This window comes from Ursus arctos, chromosome Y (genome assembly GCF_023065955.2).
Source record: "Ursus arctos isolate Adak ecotype North America chromosome Y, UrsArc2.0, whole genome shotgun sequence".
NCBI lineage: Eukaryota > Metazoa > Chordata > Mammalia > Carnivora > Ursidae > Ursus > Ursus arctos.
Window position 1 is genome coordinate 23,905,980 of NC_079874.1, and position 27,136 is coordinate 23,933,115.

Genomic DNA, 27,136 nt, shown 5'->3' on the forward strand with positions numbered 1-27,136 from the left:
GTCAACATATGCTATCAGATGATACAAGATTCCCACAGTTATAATTTGTTCAGTGTTATTTCATTGGTATTACACTTTTGACAGCACTGCATTGTATTTCTAGAATGCATCTTTGGTTTTGGAAGAGGTTAGTGCCCCAGCGGTATGGCCAGCTGATTGCAGTTATACTTTTAGTAACTTATTAAAACCCTTTCCAACTTTTATACATGGAGATAAAAATGAGCTCTTTTGGCCCCTTCTTGGTGAGCTTCATATGCCTCAGTATTCACTCAATCACATTTTTTAAATATGCACCAACAAAGTATATAATACAGTTCAACTTAGTTCATTAGAATGGATCCTTTGCAGTAATTTGCACTTACTGAGCGTTTTAGATTTTCATTTCTGGATGAGGATTACAAGGACTTACACTAATTATAGAACACATGAAATTGATTTAGACCTGTGTTTTCTATGGACTGACACTGCATTACCCCTTCCCATTCTCTGATTTCATTATGTTACTTGACTGTTTTCAGGACTACTTGCCAACTTAAAGTTCTCTTTGCAAGTGTCATTCAACAAGAATGCTTTGATAGAATGGCATGTCCTGATTCGGTTCACTTAGTAGTTCTTCCTCATTTCTGCATGTGAGCCATGAAGAACTTTTAGATATTTGTGGGTATTGTAATTTAAAAAGTATTTTTACCTAGTGTTACTCATTGTATTGAGCTCGTAACTCCTTGGAGGCCTACAGTAGGAAAGTACAGGATGAGACGAACATCATAATGTCATAAGGTGTTTATAAAGACGTATATTGGCATGGCAAAAAGATAAAGCCTCACTAGGTCAATCTGTAATACTTAGAGCAACAAAATAATGATACTATGGATCATAGCCTTTTCAGTATATAAGTGCTTGAGTCCATAGAGATACAAATAAATAAATGAAGGAGAATGTCAACTAAAAGTGTAGGAAAAAATACCAGATGAAAAAAACTAGTGAGTTAAATTTTGATGAGGACCAGAATAATGACATAGTATCAGAATATCATTCCACAAATTATTATATCTTTTGTGGTATTTGTCAAAAATACATAACATGAATGTAACTAGAGGTAACATGAGCCCAAATTAAGTAGCATTGGACAAGTAGCTTTTTTCACTTTTTTTTTTTTTTTTAAGATTTTATTTATGTATCAGAGAGACAGGGAGAGCACAAGCAGCAGGAGCAGCAGGCAGTGGGAGAAGCAGACTCCCCGCTGAACAAGGAGCTCAGTGCAGGACTGGATCCCATGACCAGGGGTCATAACCTGAGCCGAAGGCAGATGCTTCACCAGCTGAGCCACTCAGGCACCGAAAGTAGCTTTTTATTCTTTAAAACAGTCTAACAAGATAAGAAACATGAAAAAGAACTAAGGAAAACTCTGGGTTTAAGGAAATGACCTCATGCGATATATGAGCCTCAATTTGATTTTGGACTGGGGAAAAAAAAAAGGAAAGCATAAAGGACATTATTGGGATTGGATGTTACTGGGATGAAATTAAGTGTAGGCTGTGGATCAGATAATACTCTTTTATTGATCTTAAAATCAGATAAGTATACTATGGTTTATGTCTTTGTTATTTGTAAAGATAGTTTTAAGCAGTAAAGTAACTGGAGTCATTTACCTTCAAATAGTTAACAAAACTAACAAATATATATGTATATATAATAGAAATCCTGATAAAACAAATGGGCAGAATGTAAATAATTATAGCTGTCTGGGTAAAGAATAGCTCGTTGTATTACTTTTGCACATTGAAAACATTATATCAAAAAAGAAAGTTACACAAAGCTCTCCTCTCCTCCCACTAATTGATCCAAGTAAACACACATTTTTAGACAAAAGTATTTAAGGTATAAATACAAAGGAGCTAAAGTGGTGGTCCAGAGTTTAGTCTCATAGAACTCACTGTTCTGTAAAACCAGAAAACTTATGTATAGTGAGAAAAATTTTTCTAGAATTTTGGAATCCTAAGGTTTGATGCACTTGATGACTCTCAAGAAGAAAATTGCTGGCAGATACGCTTACTTGTAAGGGAAGTACAAAACGTAATATGCGGGTTTCCTTTATTTACTGAAATTCATTTAACATTGTTAAGCATTCTCTATTATTCATATTTTAGCAAGTCACGGTTTTACATCCAATTGCATTTCATTCTGATGTGGAAAAATCTGGTCATTTGGAAAACTTGGGATGCCTTTAAGAATTTTAAAAGGATTAGAATTCTTTGGTATCATTAATGACTTAATCAAGTTCTAAAAGATAATATAACACATCAGTACTTATTAATAAAAAGGAATTGTAAATTTTCTCAATCCTTTGAAACTTGTTTCAAAATTTTGAAATAAATGTCTTTGGTTACTGAGTGGTTGACCATGCTTGCTGGAGGCAGTTTATTGCCCCATATTCTGTTCTGCATACAAACGAGCTTGGTTCCAGGCAGAGGGCTTTATCCAAGCCTTCTAATTCTTTTGTGATGTTCTTTTGCCTGATACTGAATAAACAGACTTAGGAGAATTTTTTTTTTTAGGAAAGGTTTTTATATTGTGAGTCTGAGTTGACTTCTTCCTTTTTGAATAAAACATCTCAAACACAAAATAGTATACATAATATTTTTAGGACAGTCTGTACTTTTTAATCTGTTTCCTTTGCTTTTTCACCAACTCTGAGGATTTTTCAACTAGCATATATGATGTTAATAAAGGAAATCCAGAGTACTTACTAATTTTATGTTTGGTTTTGTTTTTTAATAATATTTTATTTATTCATTTGACACAGAATGAGAGCACAAGCAGGGGGGAGCTACAGGCAGAAGGTTAGGGAGAAGTAGGCTCCCTGCTGAGCAAGGAGCCTAATGTGGGGCTTGATCTGAGCTGAAGTCAGATGCTTAATTGAGCCACCCAGGCGCCCCACTAATTCTATGTTTTAAAAATAGGATTTCCGGGGCGCCTGGGTAGCACAGTCGTTAAGCGTCTGCCTTCGGCTCAGGGCGTGATCCCGGCGTTCCGGGATCGAGTCCCACATTGGGCTCCTCAGCTGGGAGCCTGCTTCTTCCTCTCCCTCTCCCCTGCTGTGTTCCCTCTCTTGCTGGCAGTCTCTCTGTCACATAAATAAAATCTTTTAAAAAAATAAAAATAGGATTTCCCACTGAGGCTAGGCCTAGTTATATTTGTTTTTGGAATGATATTGGGAGGGTAGGTATTTTGAATATCTGAGGCTCTTAGAGACATTGGTACTCCAGTGCTGGAGTACTTTGATAACTTTATCAAATATAGTAGTGCCTCAGTCACCCTAATTTTCTATGAGTGCCCTTAATGATATTTTTTACTCTAGAATGCTTTCCCTGTGAGAAAAGTTTTAGTATTAATGGGGGGAAATGAAGGGAAAAAATCATAAACTTTATTCACACGTTGCCTCAGTATATATGGAGAATGAAAAGGAGTTGTGCTGAAAAATTTTTAATTGCACATTCACTGGGTTTTATTTTCCTTTTGGCTACATAAAATGTTAATTTTGTGGGGAAAATTGGATATATGTCAATACCACTATTATAGTATAGATTGCCTGATAATAAGTGATTTTGACTTTATAATTTCCTTTAGTACTGTGTGGATATACATGTGTATTATGCATAATTTTTGTTAATTTGCAGACCATGAAGACTATGACCCGCAAACTGTGAGGCTTGGAAGTAGATACAGTCATGTTCAAGAAGTCCAAGAACGACTTAACTTCCTTAGGTTGGTTTTAAGCAATTAGTGCTCTTCTCTTTAAGGCATAGATAACAGATGCAGTATTAATATTCATTATACCTGTATGTAGTATGGCCATTGCACCCTGCGGCTGAATATTTCTCACATAAAAAGCATTGCCAAAAGTTAATGTAACATTTCCTTTGTGTTCATTTTTAAGTACTTTAAAATTATTTGCTAAGCTTTAACTTTTGTCTTTTTTGAAGACTGCATTTTAAGTTTCAGAATATAGTTTATATTTATGTTAGAAATAAAAGTTTATTCATTACACATTTTCATATCTCGAAGTATAAGACAAAAACAGTCAGCTCTAGGGAGCTACACTTTCATTAAGGCTGTTGTGGCAGTAAGGAACAGGGTTTTGGTGTCCTTTGGATGCTTTGTTTATTCTAACAGTGGCTAACAAAAGGTAATCTAAAGTTATATGTAATAACATTCAGATACGGGTAAGGAAAAATTTCCTCTCTTTTAAAAAAACAAAACTACATATTGTGTTAAAAATTGGTCAGTATGTTTTACTTTTAATGACGGGTGTGTGTGTGGATATGTATATATAGCTTAAATAATGAGAGGTCTTAGGAATGCAGTTATCAGATCCTACCAGAAAAAAAATTTTAATCACAAATATTGTAAGAAAAAAATACTGAGACTCTTTTTCATAAAACCTGTTGCATTTATTATTTTCATATATTAATTTTGGGAAATTTTCTCTTTGGATATGTTGTATATATTGTATTTCTGTTACTGAACTGTGTCCTAATTTATGGAGAACTATTTAGATTGACATATATTCTGTTTTCTAATTAATAATATGTCAAATTGATCTCATCTTCTCTGGTACAAGTGTTTATATCATTTGAACTTGAGAAAATTCTAGTTATCAATTTTATGACATTTACTTAGAGTGCCCCCCTTTTATTAAACACCTGGTTAAAAGGACAAGCTTCCCTATAGTGTGCCATTGTTGTTGATTCATGTGTATTGTATCCGTTAGGTCTGTTGGCAGAGAAAAATGGTTTGGAATTTATCTTCTCTATTAATAAAGATTAGTATCTAAAGTCCTTTTATGGCTTTTACTCTGTAAATACTTAGTACTGCAGTTCATTAAAGGCAGAAGAACTGAGACTTAATGCTAGCTGTATATTTGACTTTGCACCAATCATTTTAATCTTTATAGCAACTCTGTGAGGCATTGTTATTCCAATTTGAAATAAGTCTGCGATTCGGGCGGGCAAGGTAACTTGTTTGAATTCAGATAACTGCGTGTGATAGAACTGGAATCCTCATCTAGTGGGTCTCTCACTTTAAAATCTGTGGTTCTGTAACACCAGTACTCTGGCAGACTTATTTGGGAGTCTTAGTTTGAAAAGTTATGCATTTTACTGCAAACAATAATGCATTTTTTGCATTTTACTATTTTGGACCTTATGTTGTTCAATTATATATGAAGATATGAAGGATTAGATAGGATTAAAAGCTAAAAGGCCTCTTTATACACAGATTTAGAATTAAGGAGATGTTGGGGAACATATAATTAATACCCAAAAGAAGAACCCCACAGATGTTAAGTAAATACATCACAATATATTGGACATGATGCCACTATAATTTTGTGAAACAAGAATTAAATGCAGAATTATTCAGATTAAAATTAGCTTCTGTTTTCTTTCACTGTTATTCATAGAAACAGTGAACAGTAGATGGAGGCAACTTCTAGCTAGAGGAAACTAGAATCTGAAGAAAGAAACTACTTAAAGCAGACGCATCATAATTTTACCTTATAATGACTTAATGACTTTAATAATCACAGAATTAAAAAGCCCTGGAGAACACTGCTAAATATTATACTAATGATTACTGACCTAGAAATGAGCTTAAATAACATTCACTTACCTCTGAAAGTTATTTAGTATAATATGCCAATTTTAGTGAAGCCATGTAAGTTTAGGAAACTAAACCAGTATCTGGTTTCAAATGCTCATCTTGTAGAGAACAAGGAAGAAATTTCTAACATTTAGGTGAAGTCACATACCTAAATTGTTGGCTTTTTGCAGTTGCATCAGAAATATATGCCTGTTAAATAAATGAGTTGTTTTTGTTTTTCTGCTGTTATATAATAACAAATTCTTTTGAAAGAATACCTCTTTAATCTGTAGTAAAAATTTACTTGTGATAAATGTAACTTCAGGCATATTGAAATAAATTGTGTTTGAGGGTTACGTAGATCTAATTACTGATTTTTTTAATTTTTCCAAGATTTTTATTGAAGGATGGCCAACTATGGCTCTGTGCTCCTCAAGCAAAACAAATATGGAAATGCTTAGCAGAGAATGCAGTTTACCTTTGTGATCGTGAAGCCTGTTTTAAGTGGTATTCCAAATTAATGGGGGATGAACCAGACTTAGATCCTGATATTAATAAGGACTTCTTTGAAAGTAATGTGCTTCAGCTTGATCCCTCCCTTTTAACTGAAAATGGAATGAAATGTTTTGAACGATTCTTCAAAGCAGTTAATTGTCGTGAAGGGAAACTAGTAGCAAAAAGAAGAGCCTATATGATGGATGATTTGGAACTAATAGGATTAGACTACCTTTGGAGGGTAAGTGAGAAGTAGGAACTCTTGTTTGCAGACATTGTACCTCAGGTTGTTTGTTTAAATATACTTAAATCATAATTTGCCTGTAAGTTATTTGTATTTATCCTGCTTTTGTGTTTGTCATAGGAATCGGGGGGGGGGGGGAGAAATTGTTCGTCTTTAGCTTCTTCGTCTGTTTGCCAGTGGCTTAGGGTTTTTTTCCCTCAATTTTTTCTTCTACCATCTGCCACTGTTCTTGTTTGACTTAACCCAGAGTCTTTTCAGATGTACGTGAATGTACCATCCATTGTCTACCCACACATTTTTCACCTACCCCCTCGTGAAAGTTTCTTTCTCTTTTACTTAAGTGTTACGTCTTGGGAGTTGTTATTGTATGTTTAATGCCAAAATGAGTAACGGACAGAAGAGAAGACTCTTATTTGGGAGGAATTTTGAGTTAATACCTTTATTGACACTGTTTAATTTTTGATCAGTTTAAGTATTTGGGAGAGAAAAGTTTATTTAAGGTTAACTTTGCCATTTGGTAGTGTAAATAAATCATGTTGCCATCTTAAATCTGATCTGTTAAAAGTTACATATTTCAGGGGCGCCTGGGTGGCACAGCAGTTAAGCGTCTGCCTTTGGCTCAGGGCGTGATCCCGGCGTTCTGGGATCGAGCCCCACATCAGGCTGCTCCGCTGGGAGCCTGCTTCTTCCTCTCCCACTCCCCCTGCTTGTGTTCCCTCTCTCGCTGGCTGTCTCTATCTCTGTCGAATAAATAAATAAAATCTTTAAAAAAAAAAAAAGTTACATATTTCAACTCTTACTATATTTTTGTCATATTGCATTTTTGTTGTTTGTATTTTTTTGCAAACTGTAAGTAGACTAAGATTTGCTGTTGTTTTTCATTAAAATCAGTGATTTTCAAATATTTTTAAAAAGCAGTAACCTCTGTAATAAAAAATTATATAATACCAGTTGAATTACTCCTTGAAAGTCTCACAGCTTGTCTACCAGTTGTAGAGTTAAATAATATTAATTAAAATTTATTTTATCCTATTCATTTTTAAGCAGATTTCTCTATTCAGAACACCTGCATTTTATAAATATTAATCTTTTATTTTCAGGTTTATTTAAGTTGCATTTAAGTGCCAAATTAAAATAGTTTTGAATGTTACTAATACTCTAATTTTTGGATCTAGGTTGTGATTCAGAGTAATGATGACATTGCCAACAGAGCTATAGATCTCCTTAAAGAGATATACACAAACCTTGGCCCCAGGTTACAGGTCAATCAGGTGAGGTTTCAAGTACATAAAAACTTCCACTTCAGCTAGGTCAGAAATACTCTTGTGTTTAGAGGAAGCTTTTTAAACTTATAACTAGAAATTAATTTTTTAACTCTTGTCAAAAATTAGGTACTTAATCCACATTTGTCCTTTACAAAATACTAACTCAAAGAATGTTGGTTTGGTAATTACCATTAGGTGCTTAGTATTATTTTGAACAAAGTTATTTATTATTTATGTTGAGATAGCCCAAAGTTTGAATTACTTGACACTTAGTCCCAAACGTTTTTTCTTGTTGTTGTTTTTAATAATTGGTTTAATTGCCTTTTTTCTTGTTATCAGCTTCCTTCTGTGCATTATATTACTGGATGAATATGTAATTGATAGTTACCTACAAGTTGGAATTTTATTTTACTTTTTTAGATTACTGACTGCCATATTTGTTTTTGAAGCAACTTAAATTATCTTTCCTTGGCCTGTTATTTATAGGTGGTTATCCATGAAGACTTCATCCAATCTTGCTTTGATCGTTTGAAAGCCTCATATGATACATTGTGTGTTTTGGATGGTGATGAAGACAGTATTAATTGTGCAAAACAGGAAGCCATTCGAATGGTTCGAGTATTAACTGTTTTAAGGGAATACATAAATGAATGTGACAGCGATTATCATGAAGAAAGAACAATTCTGCCTATGTCAAGGTTTGTAAGAAATTGATCCACTAGTTAATTTGCAGTCATTTATTATTTTCCTAGCCAATTAGTTAGGAAAGTAGTGAAAGTAGGAAAATTTTCATTCTGGATTTCTGTGTCCTATCTTTTAAAAATATTTGCGTTCTCATAGGTGTATTTTTCTTTTAAGTAGAAAATTTCTATTTATATTTTGGTTAGGCATTATCAGTCATTAAATACAATTTTTCTTTTTGTCTTTTTTCTCTTTGCTTTGTTTTCTTTCTTCGCTTCCTGCTTTCCTTCTTGTCTTTTTGTTTGGTTTGGTCCAAGCTATTATCACCTACTAGGTGGGGATGGTATTTTATAGCTGCTGTGTGTTTTTATTTTAATGATATTCATTCACACTAGTAAAAATAAAATTCTTAAAAGCTACTTATTTAATAGATAGGAAGAAGAAAGTCTTGAAATGGTTTTTGCTAAATTTTCTTTAGATTTGGGAACTACTATCAAATAAATAATTTACTAAATTATATATTTGTATAATTATAAGTAAATTCAGTATTGCAGTATAAATCAGATAATCATAAATTAAGTAGATAAGCTAAATTATTTAAAAATAGTTCAAATGGCATTTTTAGATTTGGGGAAAGTTTATAGAGTAAATACAGTTAAATTTTTTTCGTGATCATTTTTATAACTAAAAAATGTAAAATGCTTCTTGAATATTTTTGTTTTGTATCTTATCTGTGAGAAGAGAGTACTGCAAGATAAGTATTTTTGAGTGACTTTTGTTACTAAGAATTTTTGTAAATGTGGGGCACCGGGTGGCTCAGTTGTTAAGTGTCTGCCTTCGGCTGAGGTCGTGATCCCAAGGTTCTGGGACTGAGTCCCGCATCGGACTCCCTGCTCCACGGGAATCCTGCTTCTCCCTCTCCTACTCCCCCTGCTTATGTTCCCTCTCTCATTTCCTTTCTCTCTGTCAAATAAATAAATAAAATCTTTTAAAAAATATATATTTTTTGTAAATATTTAATGGAAACATGCATTTTAACTTTTCTGTTGATACTTTCAAGTTAAACTCTATCTGTTCTATCTTTGAAAATATTCTTAGTGTATTGAACTTTTCTAGCTTAAAATTAACTGATGTCTATTACATCTTATCATACAGTGGAAATCTTTGGTTCTCTAGCCATAGAAACAAAGATTAACCACAATGGAATATAATATTGTATTTCCAACACTAACTATAATGTTCATAACTGACGAAAATAAAAAAATTATTTTTAATATTCCTCATAATAAGAAAATAGTTGTCCCAGCTTCATGTTGTTGGTTGTCTGCTGAATATGATTGTACTTTTTTTTTAATTTCTAACTTTTTTAATTAATTTTTTTTTAGAGCATTCCGTGGTAAACACCTCTCTCTTATAGTTCGATTTCCAAACCATGGCAGACAGGTTGATGACTTGGACATATGGTCTCATACAAATGATACAGTTGGTTCAGTACGACGATGCATTCTCAACCGTATTAAAGCAAATGTAGCCCATACAAAAATTGAACTCTTTGTGGGTGGTGAACTAATAGATTCTGAAGATGACAGAAAGCTAATAGGACAATTAAACTTAAAAGATAAATCAGTAAGTACATATATAATTTCAGATACTCCCAAAGAATTAAACATTGAAACTGTTTTCATTAATTCAGTAAATATTTATAAAGAGATTTATGTGTGGTCTCCTCCATTAAGTTTTTGGATTATTATGCTGAAAGGGATAGGTATCATGATACTAGTATAGTGAAGAAAGTAAACTACTAAATGGTTTTTTTGAACAGTACTTTTTAAATATTTCTAAAATTAAAACATGAATTATTTCCTAGTCTTTTGGTATATCAAATTTCTGTATTTTGTGGAAGTATTTTCCCTTGTCTTTGCTACTAATATATTCTATCATTTTTAGGTAATTACAGCTAAACTTACACAAGTAAGTTCCAATATGCCATCAAGCCCTGATAGTTCTTCTGATTCTTCAACTGGATCACCTGGCAACCATTGTAATCACTACAGTGATGGTCCCAATCCAGAAGTGGAAAGTTGTTTGCCTGGGGTGGTAAGTTAACTACTAACTGTGAAGCATTACACTTTCCTCTGCAGATACAAAGAAATGTATGGAATGGCTCTTTTTGTAAGCAGTTTTCAAGTTCATAGATGCAGCAAATGCAAATAAATATATGCAGTTAACTATTAACTTCTGGATGGATTTTTTAATTGTTAAAATTTAAAATAAAATTTCTTCACAGATAGAGTATTATGTTTGTGTAGAATCTGTTACAGTTGAACTGTAACATTTTTATATATAGCTGTAGGAAATTCTACGCTAAGTCTTTTCTTTGGAACTGATTTTAAAATATACAATCTGCTGTCTTTCTCTAAGTCTTAGTAACATTTTTCATACCTAAGAAATCAATAACTGCTTAATTTCTTCACATTTTCTCATCCCTTCAGCTCTTAAGAATTGTCACAGCCTCAGTAACCCCAGCTGCTTCAGTGTTAGAAGGATTTGGGTCCTTTTAACAATGAGATTAGAGATTTATCAGCAGTTTTCTACCCCCCAAAGGATGAAGTCCATTTTGTATAAACGTCTGAGTGCTATGTGAAATTTATACAACTGGTGCAAAGAAATTACTCCAAAGTAGTTGGAAAACTTAATAAATTTTCAATCTTAAGAGATCAGTGGATTTGTGAAAGTGAAAAGATGAGGAAGGCAGATAATTTCAGGTAGTAAAAATGCAAAAGATGTGATAGATGGAAAGCTTACTTGGGGTTAGTGAATACGTTTTTTTTTAATAACAAAAACCTTTTAAACTTGTTATAGCTGAATTTTTTTTGTTTTCTGTATTCCAGATAATGTCACTGCATCCCAGATACATATCTTTCCTTTGGCAAATTGCAGATTTAGGCAGCAATCTGAATATGCCGCCTCTTAGGGATGGAGCAAGAATACTTATGAAACTTATGCCCCCAGGTAAGGAAATTGTCCTGACTTTCCCCCACCCCCACAACCCTCTTCCCCTTGATGTCGCAAGTGCATAAGATAGAATATTTAACATAGGACTGGCTGGCTCAGATAGTGGGAGTGTGTGCCTCTTGATCTCAGGAGTGTGAGTTCAAAGCCCACTTTGGATGCAGAGATTACTTTAAAATTTAAAAAAATAAAAAATTTTTAGCATTTAATTTTTACATTAGTTTCAGTAGACTAATGCAGACAATTCAGAAAGTTAAGATTCTTGATAGACTACGGTGAAGTACAATGAACTGCTACCTCACCCCCCCCATGCTCCATTTCCCTTTCAAAGAAACAACCATTTTCAGCATTTACCTTTTATTATTGCATATGCCAAATGATCTCTAAAGTATATGTTCATATTATGTTTATGTCATTTGGGTATTATATACTTAATGTTAGACAAAAATGTATTTCTTATTCTCTCATCCTTTTTTGGTCATCTCATACTTTTTGCTTAAATCTATATAAATCATTTACATTTTCAGAACTGTAAATACGTACATATCTGGCTTAGTAAAATATGTTACTGACATTTTAAAAAGAGTATTAAAATATTTTCTTTTTTATTTTATTAATTTTTTTAGGTTTCTGTTTTAATTCCAATGTGGTAACATATAGTGTTACTTTAGTTTCAGGTATATAACACAGTGACTCAACATTTAGGTGAAAATATTTTCATTTCACAGGTGGTTCACACTTGTTTATTCTAGATTTTAAAATTCTGCCCTTATATTTACTTATCTTTCTTTGGCCTTTATTATTAAGTTTCTCACATTCTGTCTAATAATTTATTAAAATATTTTCCACATAGTCATAGTTGTATCTTACTTTCTTTGGAGTTTCCTCCTTTTCCTTTAGTGTGTTTTTTTTCTTTGATAGTTACCATTCTGGACTTCTTTGTAATAGACTTTCTTTTGATGGATCCTACTGTTTTCCTTTGTGGTGTTTCTTTTTTGGGTCATTTCTCATTTTGTTGAAGCACATCCTCCTAATAAAGGATACATAAGGGGAAGCACAATTTTTTTAAAGATTGTTCACCTGAATACAACTAAAATCTCACTCGCAGCAATTTGTATTTTTTCCTTTTGTTCTTGTTTTTTACATCCAGTAGTATGAGCATAGAGTTGAAGGTTGAATGTTTGTTCCATTATAGTTCCATAGCAGTGTAGGCTAGTGGGAAGACTGAGCTTTCTGTTTGGAAAGGTTGGGATTTTTTGTTTTGCTTTTCTTTGAGTTCTGAAATCATATGATGAAGTGCCTTGGGTGGGGGGGTGGATGTGTGTCTTTTGTCGATGAGGGTTCAGTGGACCTTACTGGTGAAAACATTAATTTTTCCTTTTTTTCTTCGTGGCCTTACTTGTACTTTTGAAGGTTTTGTTTGTTTGTTTGCTTACTTTAGAATGTGCTGTTGTATATTTGTGTAGAATGTTGCTAAGTCTGTCTTACTTACAATTTTGCCTCTCACTTACTCTCTTTAGCTTTCCTTTTTAAAAATTTATTTGTGGGGGGGCGGTGCCTGGGTGGGTCAGTCGATTAAGCATCTGCCTTCACTTCAGGTCATGATCCCAGAGTTCTGGGATTAAGCTCCACATTGGGCTTCCCACTGAGCAGGGAGCCTGCTTCTCCCTCTCCAGCTCCTCCTGCTTGTGTTTTACCTCTCTCTGTCAAATAAATAAAACCTTAAAAAGGGGAAAAAAAAAAGAGAGGAAAATCTTTAGAAAAAATATTTGTGCAGAACTCTTTAGTTGACTTTCTTTTAGTTTGTAACTTTTTCGTGGTCTCTTTTTTCTGTTACTACTTCATAGAGTTGTGTTTTTATTTTATGAACATTTTACAGTGTTTCTGCTATATGTTCTGCAAAACCTCATGTCCTGCAAAACCCTGTATATGTTATTATTACTGAGGTAATTGCAGAATTCAGAAAAGTGGGAAGTACAGTACAAAGAACTTTTTTTTTAAGCTGTATCAGAGTAATTTATTGATTTGATGTTTTTATCATCGCCCACAACAATCATGTGTGTTCCCTTCAAATGATGGCATTCTATATAACATCTAAATCAGAAATTAACAGTGAACATATTTCTGCCATCGGACTGATCCCACTCAAGTTTCACTTCTTTTCATGTTTTCACCAGTTTCTCCAGTAATGTCTTTAGCAAAGAGTTTAGATTTTTTTTTTTTTAAACGGCCAGATAATATTTTTGGCTTTGTGGGTCAAGAGGCATAAAGAAGGATATTATGGGGGCGCCTGGGTAGCACAGTCGTTGAGTGTCTGCCTTTGGCTCAGGGCGTGATCCCGGGGTCCTGGGATCGAGCCCCGCATCGGGCTCCACGCTCTGCTGGGAGCCTGCTTCTTCCTCCCCACTCCCCCTGCTTGTGTTCCCTCTCTTCGCTGCCTGTCTCTCTCTCTGTCAAATAAATAAATAAAATCTTTAAAAAAAAAAAAAAAGGATATTATGTAGGAGCTTAAGTAATGAGGGAAAAAACAAATTTCCACAAATTTTTTCTTTTTTTAATAGATTTTTATTGTCTGACAGAGAGAGCACAGCAGGGGGAGCAGTGGAGGAAGAAGCAGACTCCCCACTGAGCAGGGATCCTGATGTCAGACTCCATCCCAGGACCCTGGGATCCTCACCTGAGCCAAAGGCAGATGTTTAACCAACTAAACCACCCAGCCACCCCCCCCCCAGACTTATTATTAGCAAAATTCTAACACTAAAAATAATAGAGTGCAATTTTTTAAAATACTGTTGTGCTTGTGAGAATAATGGAATTTTGGGTGGGGGGTATGACTTTATCTAAGGGGGCTCAAAAGCTTGTTTCCTAGTTGCAAGTAATTATCTGTTATTGCTGATCTATAAAACATAAGTTTTATATATTTTATCTTTGATGTGGTTTTTCCACAAACAGGTACTACTGGTTATCATTCCATGAATAGTGCATGAAAGGAATTTATAGAATTCTCTTCATCCTTTTCTCAGTATACTTTAATATTTGACTTTTAGTATGTCAGTACATTGGAGATTAATTGCCTTGAAATTTAGGCTAGGTAGAAGCTCCTCACTTACACAGTTAAATGTATTTTTAAAAAACGGAGTTTTCTTTACACTTTCATCTGGGTTTGAAAAATGCTACATATTTATAGCTGATATATTTTCCAAACTCTGAGTTTAAAATTTTCTATACAGTTTGTATAGAAATGCATATCTAGGGGCGCCTGGGTGGCTCCGCCATTGAGTGTCTGCCTTTGGCTCAGGTCATGATCTCGGCCTTCTGGGGTCGAGTCCCACATCAGGCTTCCTGCTTGGTGGGAAGCCTGCTTCTCCCTCTCACATTCCCCTTGCTTGTGTTCCCTCTCTTGCTGTCTCTCTCTGTCAAATAAATAAATAAAATCTTAGAAGAAAAAAAAAGAAGTGCATATCTCAACTTATGTTTTTTTTGTTTTTTTTGTTTTAAGATTATTTATTTATTTATTTGACAGAGGTACACAGCCAGCGAGAGAGGGAACACAAGCAGGGGGAGTGGGAGAGGAAGAAGCAGGCTCCCAGCGGAGGAGCCCGATGTGGGATTCGATCCCAGAACGCCGGGATCACGCCCTGAGCCGAAGGCAGCTGCCTAAAGACTGCGCTACCCAGGCGCCCTCACCTTATGTTTTAACTTTGATAGCAATGGGAAATGGGTAGTCCTTGACATTACTTAATGAATTAAACAATGTTGGCATCTAAATGACTTTACTGCACTGTTTTTTATTTAAAGCACTGTTTTTGCTTTATGATTTATTAAGAAATGTCAAGTCTACAGCAAAAGCTAAATTTCTACACTTTCAGTGTTTGGTTACAGTAGTTGTGAAACTCTCTTCTTTAAAAGAAATTTTATTTTCAACCTTGTGCTTTAAAAATCAGAGTTTAAGCTTTATTACTGCTAACCCATTGAACTATCATGGAGTAGGATGGCAAGTTCCAACAGAAAGTCCTAGAACTGATGATAAATCCGTAAAGGTGAATGGTTTACTATTGGCACTGCTGTTGTAATAACACATTATAAATTCACATGTTTTCCACAGAATACTGGCTGATGAATAATACAATGAATGAATGCCCAGGGGCTTTAAACACATAACATTTCCATACACTATGTAAATATTTCCTCTTCAATCTTTTTGTGTTCCAAACATAACATTTACAGTGAGTTGTAACACAGTCCACCAGATTGCACTAAATTAATGTTTTCTCAGCTTCTTTGAAAATATTTTCATCTGTCGTTTCATGCAGCCTGTTAATTTTTTTAAGGTCTTTCTTTCCCTCCCTTCCTCCCTCCTTCCTTCCTCCCTCTTTCTCTTTCTTTCTTCCCTTCCTTCCTTCTTTCCTCCCTCCCTCCCTCCCTTCCTTTGAGAGACAGAGAAAAAGCATGAGCAGGAGGAGAGGCAGAAGGAGAAGCAGACTCCCCTCTGAGCAGGGAGCCAGATACCTGGCTCAGTCCCCCAACCCTGGGATCATGACCTGAGCTGAAGGCAGACGCTTAACTAACTGAGCCACCCACGTGCCCTGCAGACTGTTATTCTTAATTCATGGCCTGAAAAGTTGACATTGACTTAGCCTAAACAACTACTGAGCCACTTTGATATCTGTCAGCTCATCATGGGCTAAACAAAAATATTCAAATTCATCTGCATTGCTTTTGTTCTGTTTTATTATTGTGGTAAAATATAAATGACATAAAATTTACTCTGACTATAATTCAGTAGCATTAATTATGTGCACAATTCTTTCTGTACCTATGCCTCTGTCACCACTATTCCCAGTGCCTTGTTTTCAGTTGACTTTTAACATTATTTCTTATGCTCTCAACTCTGAAGGAGTTTTTCTTGTTAAAGACATTTATTTTCTCTGGACACAGTTCTGTGGCTGCTGCACTCAACCATGGTTTAATGACCTCAACAGAGTTAAATGGCATTTATATCTTAGCCAGCAAATGAACTTATTTTTGGGCTCCTTCTGGAATCAGCCATTTACTGGAAGTTTCTTGTAGTGTAAAATGGTATTTAGAAGCTAAGATATGGTTGCCAAGTATTAATTGCTGTTCATTGCTCTTCCTATATCCTCGAAATAAACAAGAGTAGAAATTTTATGTGACTTACATAAAGCCACAACAGTACCTCCAGTTGCAATCTAATCTACAGTCTTTCTTATGCTTTCTTCTTGTCAGTATTTTAGACTTACTTACCTGACGGTGACAAGCCTTCTTTGACATTACCTATGTATGTGCGCTTATTTGATTAATCCTGTAATGAACCAATCCCTTGTCTCTGTTACCACCCTTTTCCATATACTCTGCCTTCATAAACCTATGTTCCAATTCTTCAGGCCAGGCTGTTCTTCCACATAAAATTGAAGCAGGTATCTTTGTATATTAGATCTTGTTTTGGATATATATTAAATGTTCTAGAAATGATAGAAGAGTAATTACTACCTAGATAGCTTTGAGGTAAGGCATTTGGTTGGAAGTAAAGCTCTGAAATAGAATAGACTTTCAAAAGTAGACATACGAGGAGGTAGAACCTATTGAGGACTAAGGCACTGTAAGACTGGGAATAATTGTTTACATTTTTTTCTTCTCTGTAAGACTGGGGATAGTTGTTTACTTTTAATGTTTTCTTCTGCCTTTTTTTTTGTTTGTTTAACTCCATTTTATTTAATTTGATATAGACTTGACACACAATGTTACTTTCAGGCATACAGTGTAGTGATTCAACAACTATACGTATACTGTCCTCACCAAAAGTACCTACCATCTGTCATCATACAACAGTATTTCAGTCCCATTGACTAATGTATATATTTCCTATGTTGTAACTTTTATTTGGGTGATTTATTCATTTCATACCTGAAATGGTATTTATTCATTTCATACCTGAACCGTAACTGAAAACCTGCTTCTCCCAATCCCCTTTACGAATTTTGCCCATGTCCTACCCCTCCTTTTTCCTTCCCCTCCCCCTCTAACCATCAGTTTGTTCTCTGTACTTATAGATCTGTTTCTGCTTTTTTTGTTGTTTGTTCTGTTCATTTGTTCTTTTAGGTTCTATATGTAAGTGAAATCATATGCTGTTTTCTTTCTCTGACTGACATTTCATTTAGCATTATATGCCCTATAATCATCCATGTTACCACAAATGGCAAGATCTTTTATGTTCTTTTTATGGCTGAGCGATACTCCGTTGTATATATACACCACTTCTTTATCCATGCATCCATCATTGGACACTTGACTGCTTCCAAATGTTGGCTATTGTAGATAATACTGCAATAAACATATGAGTGCACATATCTTTTCGAATTAGTGTTTTCATTTTCGTTTGGTAAATACTCAGTAGTAGAATTATTGTATCATATGATATTTCTATCTCCATACCTTTATGTAGTGGTTACATCAGTTTACGTTCCCACCACGGGTCATGAGGGTTCCTTTTTTCACATTAATTGCCAACACTTAGTTTTTGTCTTTTTGATTCTAGCCTTTCTGATAGGTGTAAGATCTTGATTTGCTTTCCCCTGATGATACTCAGTATCTTCATGTGTCATAGTATACTGACAGTATTTCCCTGTTTGCCAGTTGAATGTGAGGTCATTCATATAGGCAGTAAGTTGTAGAGCAGGCTATAGTCATTTTTCTTACACTGTTATTGGTAGGGTTTTTTCTTATTTTCTTTTCCTACATTGTGTTATTTTTTTTCTAAGTAGACAGTGGTTTTATTACTTAATTATGTAGACAAATTTATGTAACCAGGGCAGAGACTATGGATGACTTATATTTCCAATTTGGGGTGGCGGGACTTTTTGGTCTTATAATATTGAGTCTACTGGTGATTACAGCAGTTCTCAGTAAGATTGTTAAAATTGTGATGCCTGGGTGGCTCAGTCCATTAAGCGTCTACCTTCAGCTCAAGTCATGATCTCAGGTCCTGGGAGCGAGCCCCACATCAGGCTCCCTGCTTCGCCCTTTCTCTCTGCCACTCCCTCTGCTTGCGCTCTATCCCTGACAAATAAAATCTTAAAAAATCAGAATTTAGCATCCTTAAGATGCTTTTGAAAACCAACATGTCTCTTTATCAAATTGTAGAGGTCCTTAGGAAGATCAGGAGGAGGTCCTCTGGACTTAAGTTTTTATTGTCTGTTTACAAAATATGCTTGTGCAACACTGTGGGAGACTCTCAGGATCACACTGATTTGTGAAAGAGTCGGTCCCTTCTGGGCCAGTTTATGGACCTGCTCCTTCACATAGTCAGACCTCAATTTCAATTAAGCCACCAGGAGTATGCATGGTACCCATGGCGGTGGTGGTAGGGAAAGAAAAGAGCAGTTTCTTCTTTTCCATTAAAAATAATATTTTTTTTAATCTTTTTTGTCCTGTTATAAAACCCACTGTTTATGTTGCAGTAATTTTAGAGCTATATAGGATGATACAAAGAACTTCCAGGGATGCCTGGGTGGCTTAGTTGGTTAAATGTCTGCCTTTGGCTCAGGTCATGGTCTCAGGGTCCTGGGATCGAGCCCCACGTCAGGATCTCAGCTCCGCAGAGAACCTGCTTCTCTCTCCCTGCTGCTCTTACTCACTCACTCACCATCTCTCTCAAATAAATAAATAAAATCTTAAAAAAAAAAAAAAAACGAATTTCCAAATACTCTTCTGTATTCAGTAACAGTTAACATTTTGGTACATTGGCTGTATCATTCTTTATGTAATTTTTCTAACTTCCTGAGAGAAAGTTACAGACACCTACAGCTTTTTACATAAACATCTCAGTGTGTGTTTCCTAAGCACAAGAACATTGTCTTATATAACCTGCTCTTCACAGCTACTGGCAACCGCATTCTACTTTGTTTGAGTTTGACTTCTGTAGATAACCCCATATAAGGGGATTCATACACTAGTTGTCTTTATATGACTGGCTTATTTCACTTAGCATTAAAGATATGTTCATTCATGTGGTAGTGTTGTCAGAATTGAATTTCTTTTTAGGGCTGAAGGTATGTATATTTCAGTGTATGTGTATCACAGTTTTGTCTTCTATTCATCTGCTAGTAGACACTTAGTTTGTGTCCACTGTTATAAATAATGCGGCTGTGAACATTTGTGTACTAGTTTTTTTTCGGGGAGAAAATTTGCTGGATGATTTAGTAACTCCATGTTTAACATATTGGGGAACTGCCAAACTGTTTTCCAAAGTGGTGGCACCATTCCTGGTCCCACAAGTAAAGTATAAGGGACCCAGTTTTTCCATGTTTCACTGATAACTAATACTGTTTTTCAATTTATGTCATGTTAGTTGTGGTAAAGGATCATCTTACTGAGGTTTTCATTTGCATTTCGGTGATGACTAATGGTGTTAAGTGTTTCTTCATGGACTTCCAGCCATTTGTGTGTCTTTGGAGAAATGTCTTTTATAGCCTTTGCTTACTTTTGAAGTGTTGTTTTTTTTTTTAATTGAATTTTAAATGTTATGGTACATTCAGATATAAGTCCCTTAAACAACTTAAAAATGTTCTTTCCCATCTTGTGCATTTTCTTTTTATTTTCTAGTAGTATACTTTTATGCACGAAAGATTAATTTTGATATAGTCCCATTAATCTGTTTTTCCTCTTGCCACTTGTATTTTTAGCATCATATGTAAGAAATTATTGTATAATCTAAGATCTTTTGAGAGGGGATCATCTTTTTAGTTTTATCTCTTCATTTTTTGTAAGTCTTACATCTTTATACAAAAGGAAAATGCAAAACTTTTTTACTGTTAGATATACATTAGGAAAGTTGTTTCTTTTAAATGGTACCTCAGTTTTCTTTGAAAAAGCAAAAACAAATTGTTCATCATATGGAGCAAATAATTGAGAACTTAATGGCAGGAGCTTGTGTTGTTTATGTTTCCGGAACAACTAACTCCTCAGTGTTGTGTGGTTTGGGAGGGGGGGTTGGTTTTTGTGTTGTGGGTTTTTTTCTGTCTCCATTGGGTAAAGTAGGAATAGTTGATTTGAGGTCTCTGGATAGGAAACTGTTCCTTTCATGTTTTGGGTTGACTGTTAAAGAACCCTGATTGATCATTCATTAACTAGACCAGGTCTGGTTATATTTTAAAAGTTCATCTTAGAACTCAGCCTAAATGATACTTATTGATGATGTTTTATAATTAAGATCATACTCGTTAGTATAGTAAATTTGAAATATTAACATATGAATTACATTTTACTTTAATCCATTTGTGTTTTCTTTGCAGATAGCACAACAGTAGAAAAATTAAGAGCTATCTGTTTGGATCATGCAAAACTTGGAGAAAATAACCTCGGACCATCTCTTGAATCACTTTTCTTTGGTCCTTCTGCGTCCCGAGTGCTATACCTAACAGAGGTTCATTTTATTCTTTTTCAAAACTAATGTTTACATCATATGGTAATATAAAGAACATGCATAAGAATGTAATCTTGTGAAATATTTAATAATTTTTTAGTATTGATGATAAGGGAAATAGAAGTTATAAATTATTGTTTTAACATCTTTTTACACAGAACCCTTCCCTTTTTTTTCTAGGTTGTTTATGCCTTGTTAATGCCTGCTAGTGCACCCTTGGCAGATGATTCCTCTGACTTTCAGTATCACTTCTTGAAAAGTGGTGGCTTACCTCTTGTACTGAGTATGTTAACAAGAAATAACTTCCTGCCAGATACAGATACAGAAACTCGAAGGGGTGCTTATTTCAATGGTCTTAAGATAGCCAAACTCTTGTTAACTGCCATAGGCTATGGCCATGTTCGAGCTGTAGCAGAAGCTTGTCAGCCAGTCATAGAAGGTGCAGATCCCATAACACCGGTAATAAAACTTTTTAAATCATTAATAAGCTTTATGGTTAACATTTAATTTTTAAACTTTAAACTGCTTAGTGATCCTTAAGTACAGAATATAAGTTCAGTTCAATGTATTAAGTTGTATTTGTATTGAAATGTAAATACTCTCTAGTGATCTCATAGGACGCCTTGTTACCCTTAATTTTTTGAGTTTCAGTTGTTTAAGTCTCAGAAACTCACCTGAACCTTCTATTAAGTGATACCTGAAAGATGTATAAAGACAGGTGGTTATAAAAGGAAAAGATTTAATTGTTGTATTGACCATCTCTTCTCCCACTATGACAAACATAACCACCATAATTGACAAAAACTCTTCTCTGCCGCAGTATCATCCTGATGAACATCGCTGAATGTTCTCAGGACACACTGACATCTTCCTGATGACATCATTATGTTGCCTCTTGTTTCTCACTTTGATATTTAAAGGATGTTCAGTACACTGTTTGTGCTGCTGACTGCTTTGCTTGAGCAGAGCCAACAGCACCATGGCCCAGCCAGATGAGCGCTCTTCGGGCTGCAGCCTCAGCTGAGTGTTACCCCAGAAACCATGCTTGAGCTCTGTACCCACCAGAACACACTTGGTAGATGGAGGAAGCATCTGAGAAGGCGGCTATGGCTGTTACAGGGATTGTGTAAACTTGCTGTTTTGTTTTGTTTCCTACCAGGTGTTGTATGTACGGTGGTTTGTTTCAATGTATTGGAAACTTTTCATTTTATTCAAGAAATTTGTTCCGTGTTAAAAAGCCTTGATTAAAGAGGAAGTTTTTATTAAAAAAAAAAAATGATGCAAGGGTTGAATGTGTCATTCACATCACACTAAATTTTAGCTCATTTATTTATTTTTATTAAATTATTCACCGAAGATAAAGTGCTTTTAAAGATACAGATTTTTTTAGAAATAGATTGGTTTTTCATTGCAGAAATTTGAACAATGACTACACATTTGATATTTAGAATTATCATTAATTACTTTTGATGGGATAATAGTGTTGTGGGTTTTGTTTCAAAGAAGAGTCATATGCTAAGGTTTTTTAAATAAAATACAATGTCTGAGTTTTTCTCTAATGTAATTCTGGGGAGGTGTGGTCAGACTGAGAGAGTTGAAATTCAGTGAAAAAATCTGATATTTTGATGATTATAGAAGCTAGATAATGGGTTGTTTAGGGTAATTCATATTCTACTTTTTTTTCTTTCTCTCTACTTTTATATAATTTTCTAGTTTTCTATTAATAAAAAGGTTAAAAGGAAAATGTGGGTTTTTTTACCACATTTAAATTTAAATATTGTGGTTTTTTACCACAATAAAATTTTAAGATTTTTTTTATTTATTTGAGGGAGTGTGAGAATGAGAGAGAGAGAACACAAGTGGGGTTAAGGGCAGAGGGAGAAGCAGACTGCCTGCTGTGCAGGGAGCCTGTTGTGGGGCTCAGTCCCAGGACTCAGAGATCATGACCTAAGTCAAAGACAGACACTTAACCAACTAAGCCACCCAGGCATCCCGGCAGATTTTAAAAAGAAAATTAAAATGCTCTATTTTTACTCCCAAGTTTAATGTTTCATATTGTGGGTATGCATGTTTAATGGTCAGATATGTCAAGTTCTTCTGTGCTGATCACCATGTTGTATCATTTAATCTTCAATATTAGACCTATTTGATGGATGACTCTTACTACTTCCTATTTTGTAAGTGAAAATTAAGGTCTAAAGAGATGAACTATTTGGGCTCAGTAATAAAATGATCTGAGAGTCCCACTCTGTGAAGAGGCAGGCTGACTCTAAAACTATACTTTCAACCAGTTGTGGTTTTTGTTTGAAATTTCTTTTTAGTAGCACCAGGCAATTGGACCTCCAAGCGTTTATTGAAGTATTTAAGTAATTAATAGGTATATACAATAAATAATACATTAAGTAAAAATAAACTGATTTGATTTGAGGTTAGAGAAAAACTGGAAGTATTTTACCTGGTCATTCTGCTTTGGCCCCCTTTGTGTGTATAGAAATCCTTTGAATTACTTAAAATACCTCTTTTTTTTTTTTTTAAGATTTTATTTATTTATTTGATAGATAGCCAGCAAGAGAGGGAACACAAGCAGGGGGAGTGGGAGAGGAAGAAGCAGGCTCCCAGTGGAGGAGCCTGATGTGGGGCTTGATTCCAGAACGCTGGGATCACACCCTGAACTGAAGGCAGATGCTTAACGACCGAGCCACCCAGGCGCCCCTAAAATACCTCTTTTTAAAAATATATACAGAGGGTTTTTTTGAGAGAGAGAGAGAGCAAGGAAGGGTGGGGGAGAGGCAGCAGGAGAGGGAGAGAGTCTCAGGCAGACTACATGCCCAGCACAGAGCCCAGTGAAGGTCTTGACCTTAAAATCCAGAGATCATGAATTGAGGAATTGAGCCAAAATCACTTAACCGACTGAGTCAACCAGGTGCCCCTAAAAATTTCTTAATAAAACTTTACTGTGAAAGAGAGTAGATAGAGGGGCTCCTGGGTGGCTCAGTAGTTAAGCGTCTGCCTTGGGCTCAGGGCGTGATCCCGGCGTTATGGAATCGAGCCCCACATCAGGCTCTTCTGCTATAAGCCTGCTTCTTTCTCTCCCACTCCCCCTGCTTGTGTTCCTTCTCTCGCTGGCTGTCTCTGTCAAATAAATAAATAAAATCTTTAAAAAAAAAAATAGATAGAATGGAGTGACAAAGATATAGAAATTTTAGCATGTTAGGGTGGAGAAGCATTAGTGTACACATAGCAGAAGTACCTTTGAATAAAATGAGGGAACATCTTAAAGACTGAAAGGGGAAGAGTTATAAATTTAAAGATTAGAGGATGAGAAATTGAAGGTGTATTTACCTGGTACCCTCATTTTTCTTTGTGATATCATGACAGGAATAGCCAGGAGGGCTGGGGAAAGAATTTATGTGGAAACATGTAAAGAATTGTTGAAAGCTGTGTCATTTCTCTTCTGCAATGGAAAGTGAACTCAGTTGTAGAAACAATTTTAAATTAATCTGAAAGTGGAGTTTGCAGTAGAGTATTGTCACTCCAAAAGATAACTAAGAGAAGTCTAAGTGTTGGCGATCTGAAATGCTTTTTCTGCAGATCACCATAAATTGTACAGTGGATATGTGGAAGAATTACATCCTAAAAGAGTGGTGATGGGTGAGGAACTGAGGGTTAAGCTAATATGTACAAATTTTTGAAAATGTGCTTATGTATAAAATTTTTCCTTCCAAGTAAAAATGTTAACTTTTACAGATTAACCAAGTTACTCATGATCAAGCAGTGGTGCTACAAAATGCCCTTCAGATTATTCCTAATCCATCATCTGAGTGCATGCTTAGAAATATATCCATACGTCTTGCCCAGCAAATATCTAATGAGGTTAGTATCAAACTGAAATCTCGGAGTCTGGGATGGTTTATTTTTTATTATTCTTGTTATAGTATCTAGTTACTGATAAATAAATGAAGATTATCACAATCTAGGGCTAAATAGAAATTCTGAGACCATAAGCCTCTTTTATTTTGGCCTAAGTTTCATAAAATTCTTTTTAATGTTATTGGTCAATATTCATACTTTAGAAAATACTTTCCAAACAGGATTCTTGAGGTATAATTTATATTGCATGAACTAGATGAAAGTAAAGCATATGGTGAGTTTAAAGTAGTGGTATAGTCAAGAAAACATTTTCGTCAACCCAGAAGTTTCCTGCTCCTGGCTCTAGGCAACCACTGCTCTGCTTTTTGTCATTATAGAGTTAATCTGTTTCTTAAATTTTGCACAAATGGGATCGTATTCTGTACTCTTTTATGTCAAAATTATTGTGGTCAGCATGATTTTAAAATTTTTCAGTCATTTGTGTGTTGTGGTTTATTCTATTTTGAGTGGTACTATATTTTATGGTCATCCTGAATGTTCTGTTCATAGACATTAGGATTATTTCTAGTTTTTCACTATTGGGAATAAAACTATTTATTTTGATAATTAACCAAATCACACATGCTTTGGTTGGCTGATTTTTTTTCTTACCAATGTAAACACATATGAATTGAATGTGAATTTAAATGTGTTTTACTTCATGTGCATATATTTTATGACTTGACATGAGAATTTTTTTTAAAAAAGGGACAATGGCTACTTTAGATATTAAAGACAGTGCAGAGCATATTTGTGTTAACAGCCATTTATACTTCTATGACAAAGAGAGAAGTGTTTTGTTTTCTGACAACTTCACTTGATATTTTGTCAGCATTTTTAAGTTTTTGTTTTCTTTCAGGCTTCAAGATATATGCCTGATACTTGTGTAATCAAAGCTATACAGAAAATCATCTGGGCATCAGGATGTGGGGCATTAGATTTGGTATTTAGCCCAAATGAAGAAATCACAAAAATTTATGAGATGGTAAGAATTATTACAAAACTGTATTCCTTTTATATAGAAGTTAATCATGCACTAAATTTTCATTGATCTCTGCCATCTTTTAAAGACCAAGTCCTTTCCATCTATTAGGGGGTCTTTCTGTTTTTTTATTTATCTGATAGAGCACACACATGCACAGACACATGCAAGCAGGGGAGAGGGGCAGAAGAAGAGGGAGAAGCACTCTCTCTGCTGAGCAGGGAGGCTGATGCAGGACTCAGTTGCAGGACCTTGGGATCATGACTTGGGACGAAGATGGACACTTAACCCACTGAGGCACCTAGGCACTCCTGTATCTGTTAGTTTAAAGTAAACTTAACAGCTGCAATTAAGTTGACAATATATAGTTTTACTTGGAAAATAAAACACTTCAATGTATCTTAAATTAATGAGTAATTTATTCTTGATTCTAACTTTACAGACCCCCAGTGCAAGCAGTGAGCCAGACATGGAGGATGAACAGGTTTGCTGTGAAGCATTGGAAGTGATGACATTATGTTTTGCTCTGATTCCAACAGCCTTGGATGCACTTAGTAAAGAAAAAGCCTGGCAGACATTTATCATTGACTTATTACTGCACTGTCCCAGCAAGTAAGTGATTTTTTTTTTAATCTAGAAAAAGGCCGACCTTATTCTTCTAAGCAGAAAGGAATTAGTTTTGATCATAATTTATCTCAGGTCAAATAAGGAAGCTTTTTGGTTGTCTGCATAGTACTTTAATATTTAGGAAACTTGTACTTAACATGTTACGCTTAACCTCAGTGGACAATTCAGTGGCCTCAAGAACTTTAATAAAGTGTCATGCAGTTATCACCACTATTTCCTAAATTTTTCATTATCCAGACAAACTTTTTTAAATGAAATTCCTGTTTTCCAAACCTTCCATCTCCTTGTTAACTCTATATACCATCTATATACCATCTCTGTGAACTTGCCTATTATAAGTAACTCACATAAAATAAAAGGAATCACACAGTATTAGTCCTTTTGTGCTTGCATTGTTTCATATTAGCATTATGTTCTCAAAGTTCATCCGTGTTATAGCATATTTCAGAATTTCCCTCCTTTTTAAAGCTGAATGATCCATTGTCTGTATATACCATGTTTTTGCTTATACAGTTCATCTGTTGATGGATACTCCACTCTTGGGTATTGTAACTACTGCTGTTATGGTAATGGATTGTGAACCCGCGTATCTGGGTTTGAGTTCTTTGGGTTCTCAGTTCTTTTGAGAATGTGCCTTGAAAATTAATACTACTTGGTAATTCTATGTTAAACTTTTTGAGGGTCCACAAAACTGGGTTACACAGTGGCTTATTGTATTATATTGCCACAAGCAATTTATTAGAGGTTCCAGTTTCTCTATATCCTCTCCCTTGCTTCTTATTTTTTACCTTTTTTTAAGATAGTAGCCCTCCCTGGGGATGTTACATGAAATTTTATGA

The 27,136-nt window shown here is 34.9% G+C and overlaps 1 protein-coding gene across 17 annotated transcripts in view; it reads left to right on the top strand.

The window, feature by feature from the left end:
* LOC113248372 (probable ubiquitin carboxyl-terminal hydrolase FAF-X) overlaps positions 1-27,136 on the top strand; it is a 155,144-nt gene that overhangs the window by 70,136 nt on the left and 57,872 nt on the right. For 16 of the 17 annotated variants that reach the window (XM_044380522.3, XM_026489772.4, XM_044380523.3 and 13 more), the window contains 12 exons: positions 3,678-3,765; positions 6,034-6,376; positions 7,555-7,650; positions 8,131-8,342; positions 9,711-9,951; positions 10,273-10,422; positions 11,217-11,337; positions 20,649-20,779; positions 20,960-21,238; positions 24,527-24,652; positions 25,548-25,673; positions 26,113-26,282. In XM_044380522.3, the coding sequence (XP_044236457.1) occupies positions 3,678-3,765; positions 6,034-6,376; positions 7,555-7,650; positions 8,131-8,342; positions 9,711-9,951; positions 10,273-10,422; positions 11,217-11,337; positions 20,649-20,779; positions 20,960-21,238; positions 24,527-24,652; positions 25,548-25,673; positions 26,113-26,282 (2,083 nt within the window). The remainder of the gene's footprint in view (positions 1-3,677; positions 3,766-6,033; positions 6,377-7,554; positions 7,651-8,130; positions 8,343-9,710; positions 9,952-10,272; positions 10,423-11,216; positions 11,338-20,648; positions 20,780-20,959; positions 21,239-24,526; positions 24,653-25,547; positions 25,674-26,112; positions 26,283-27,136) is intronic. The other variant, XM_057315567.1, reaches the window with a different exon arrangement.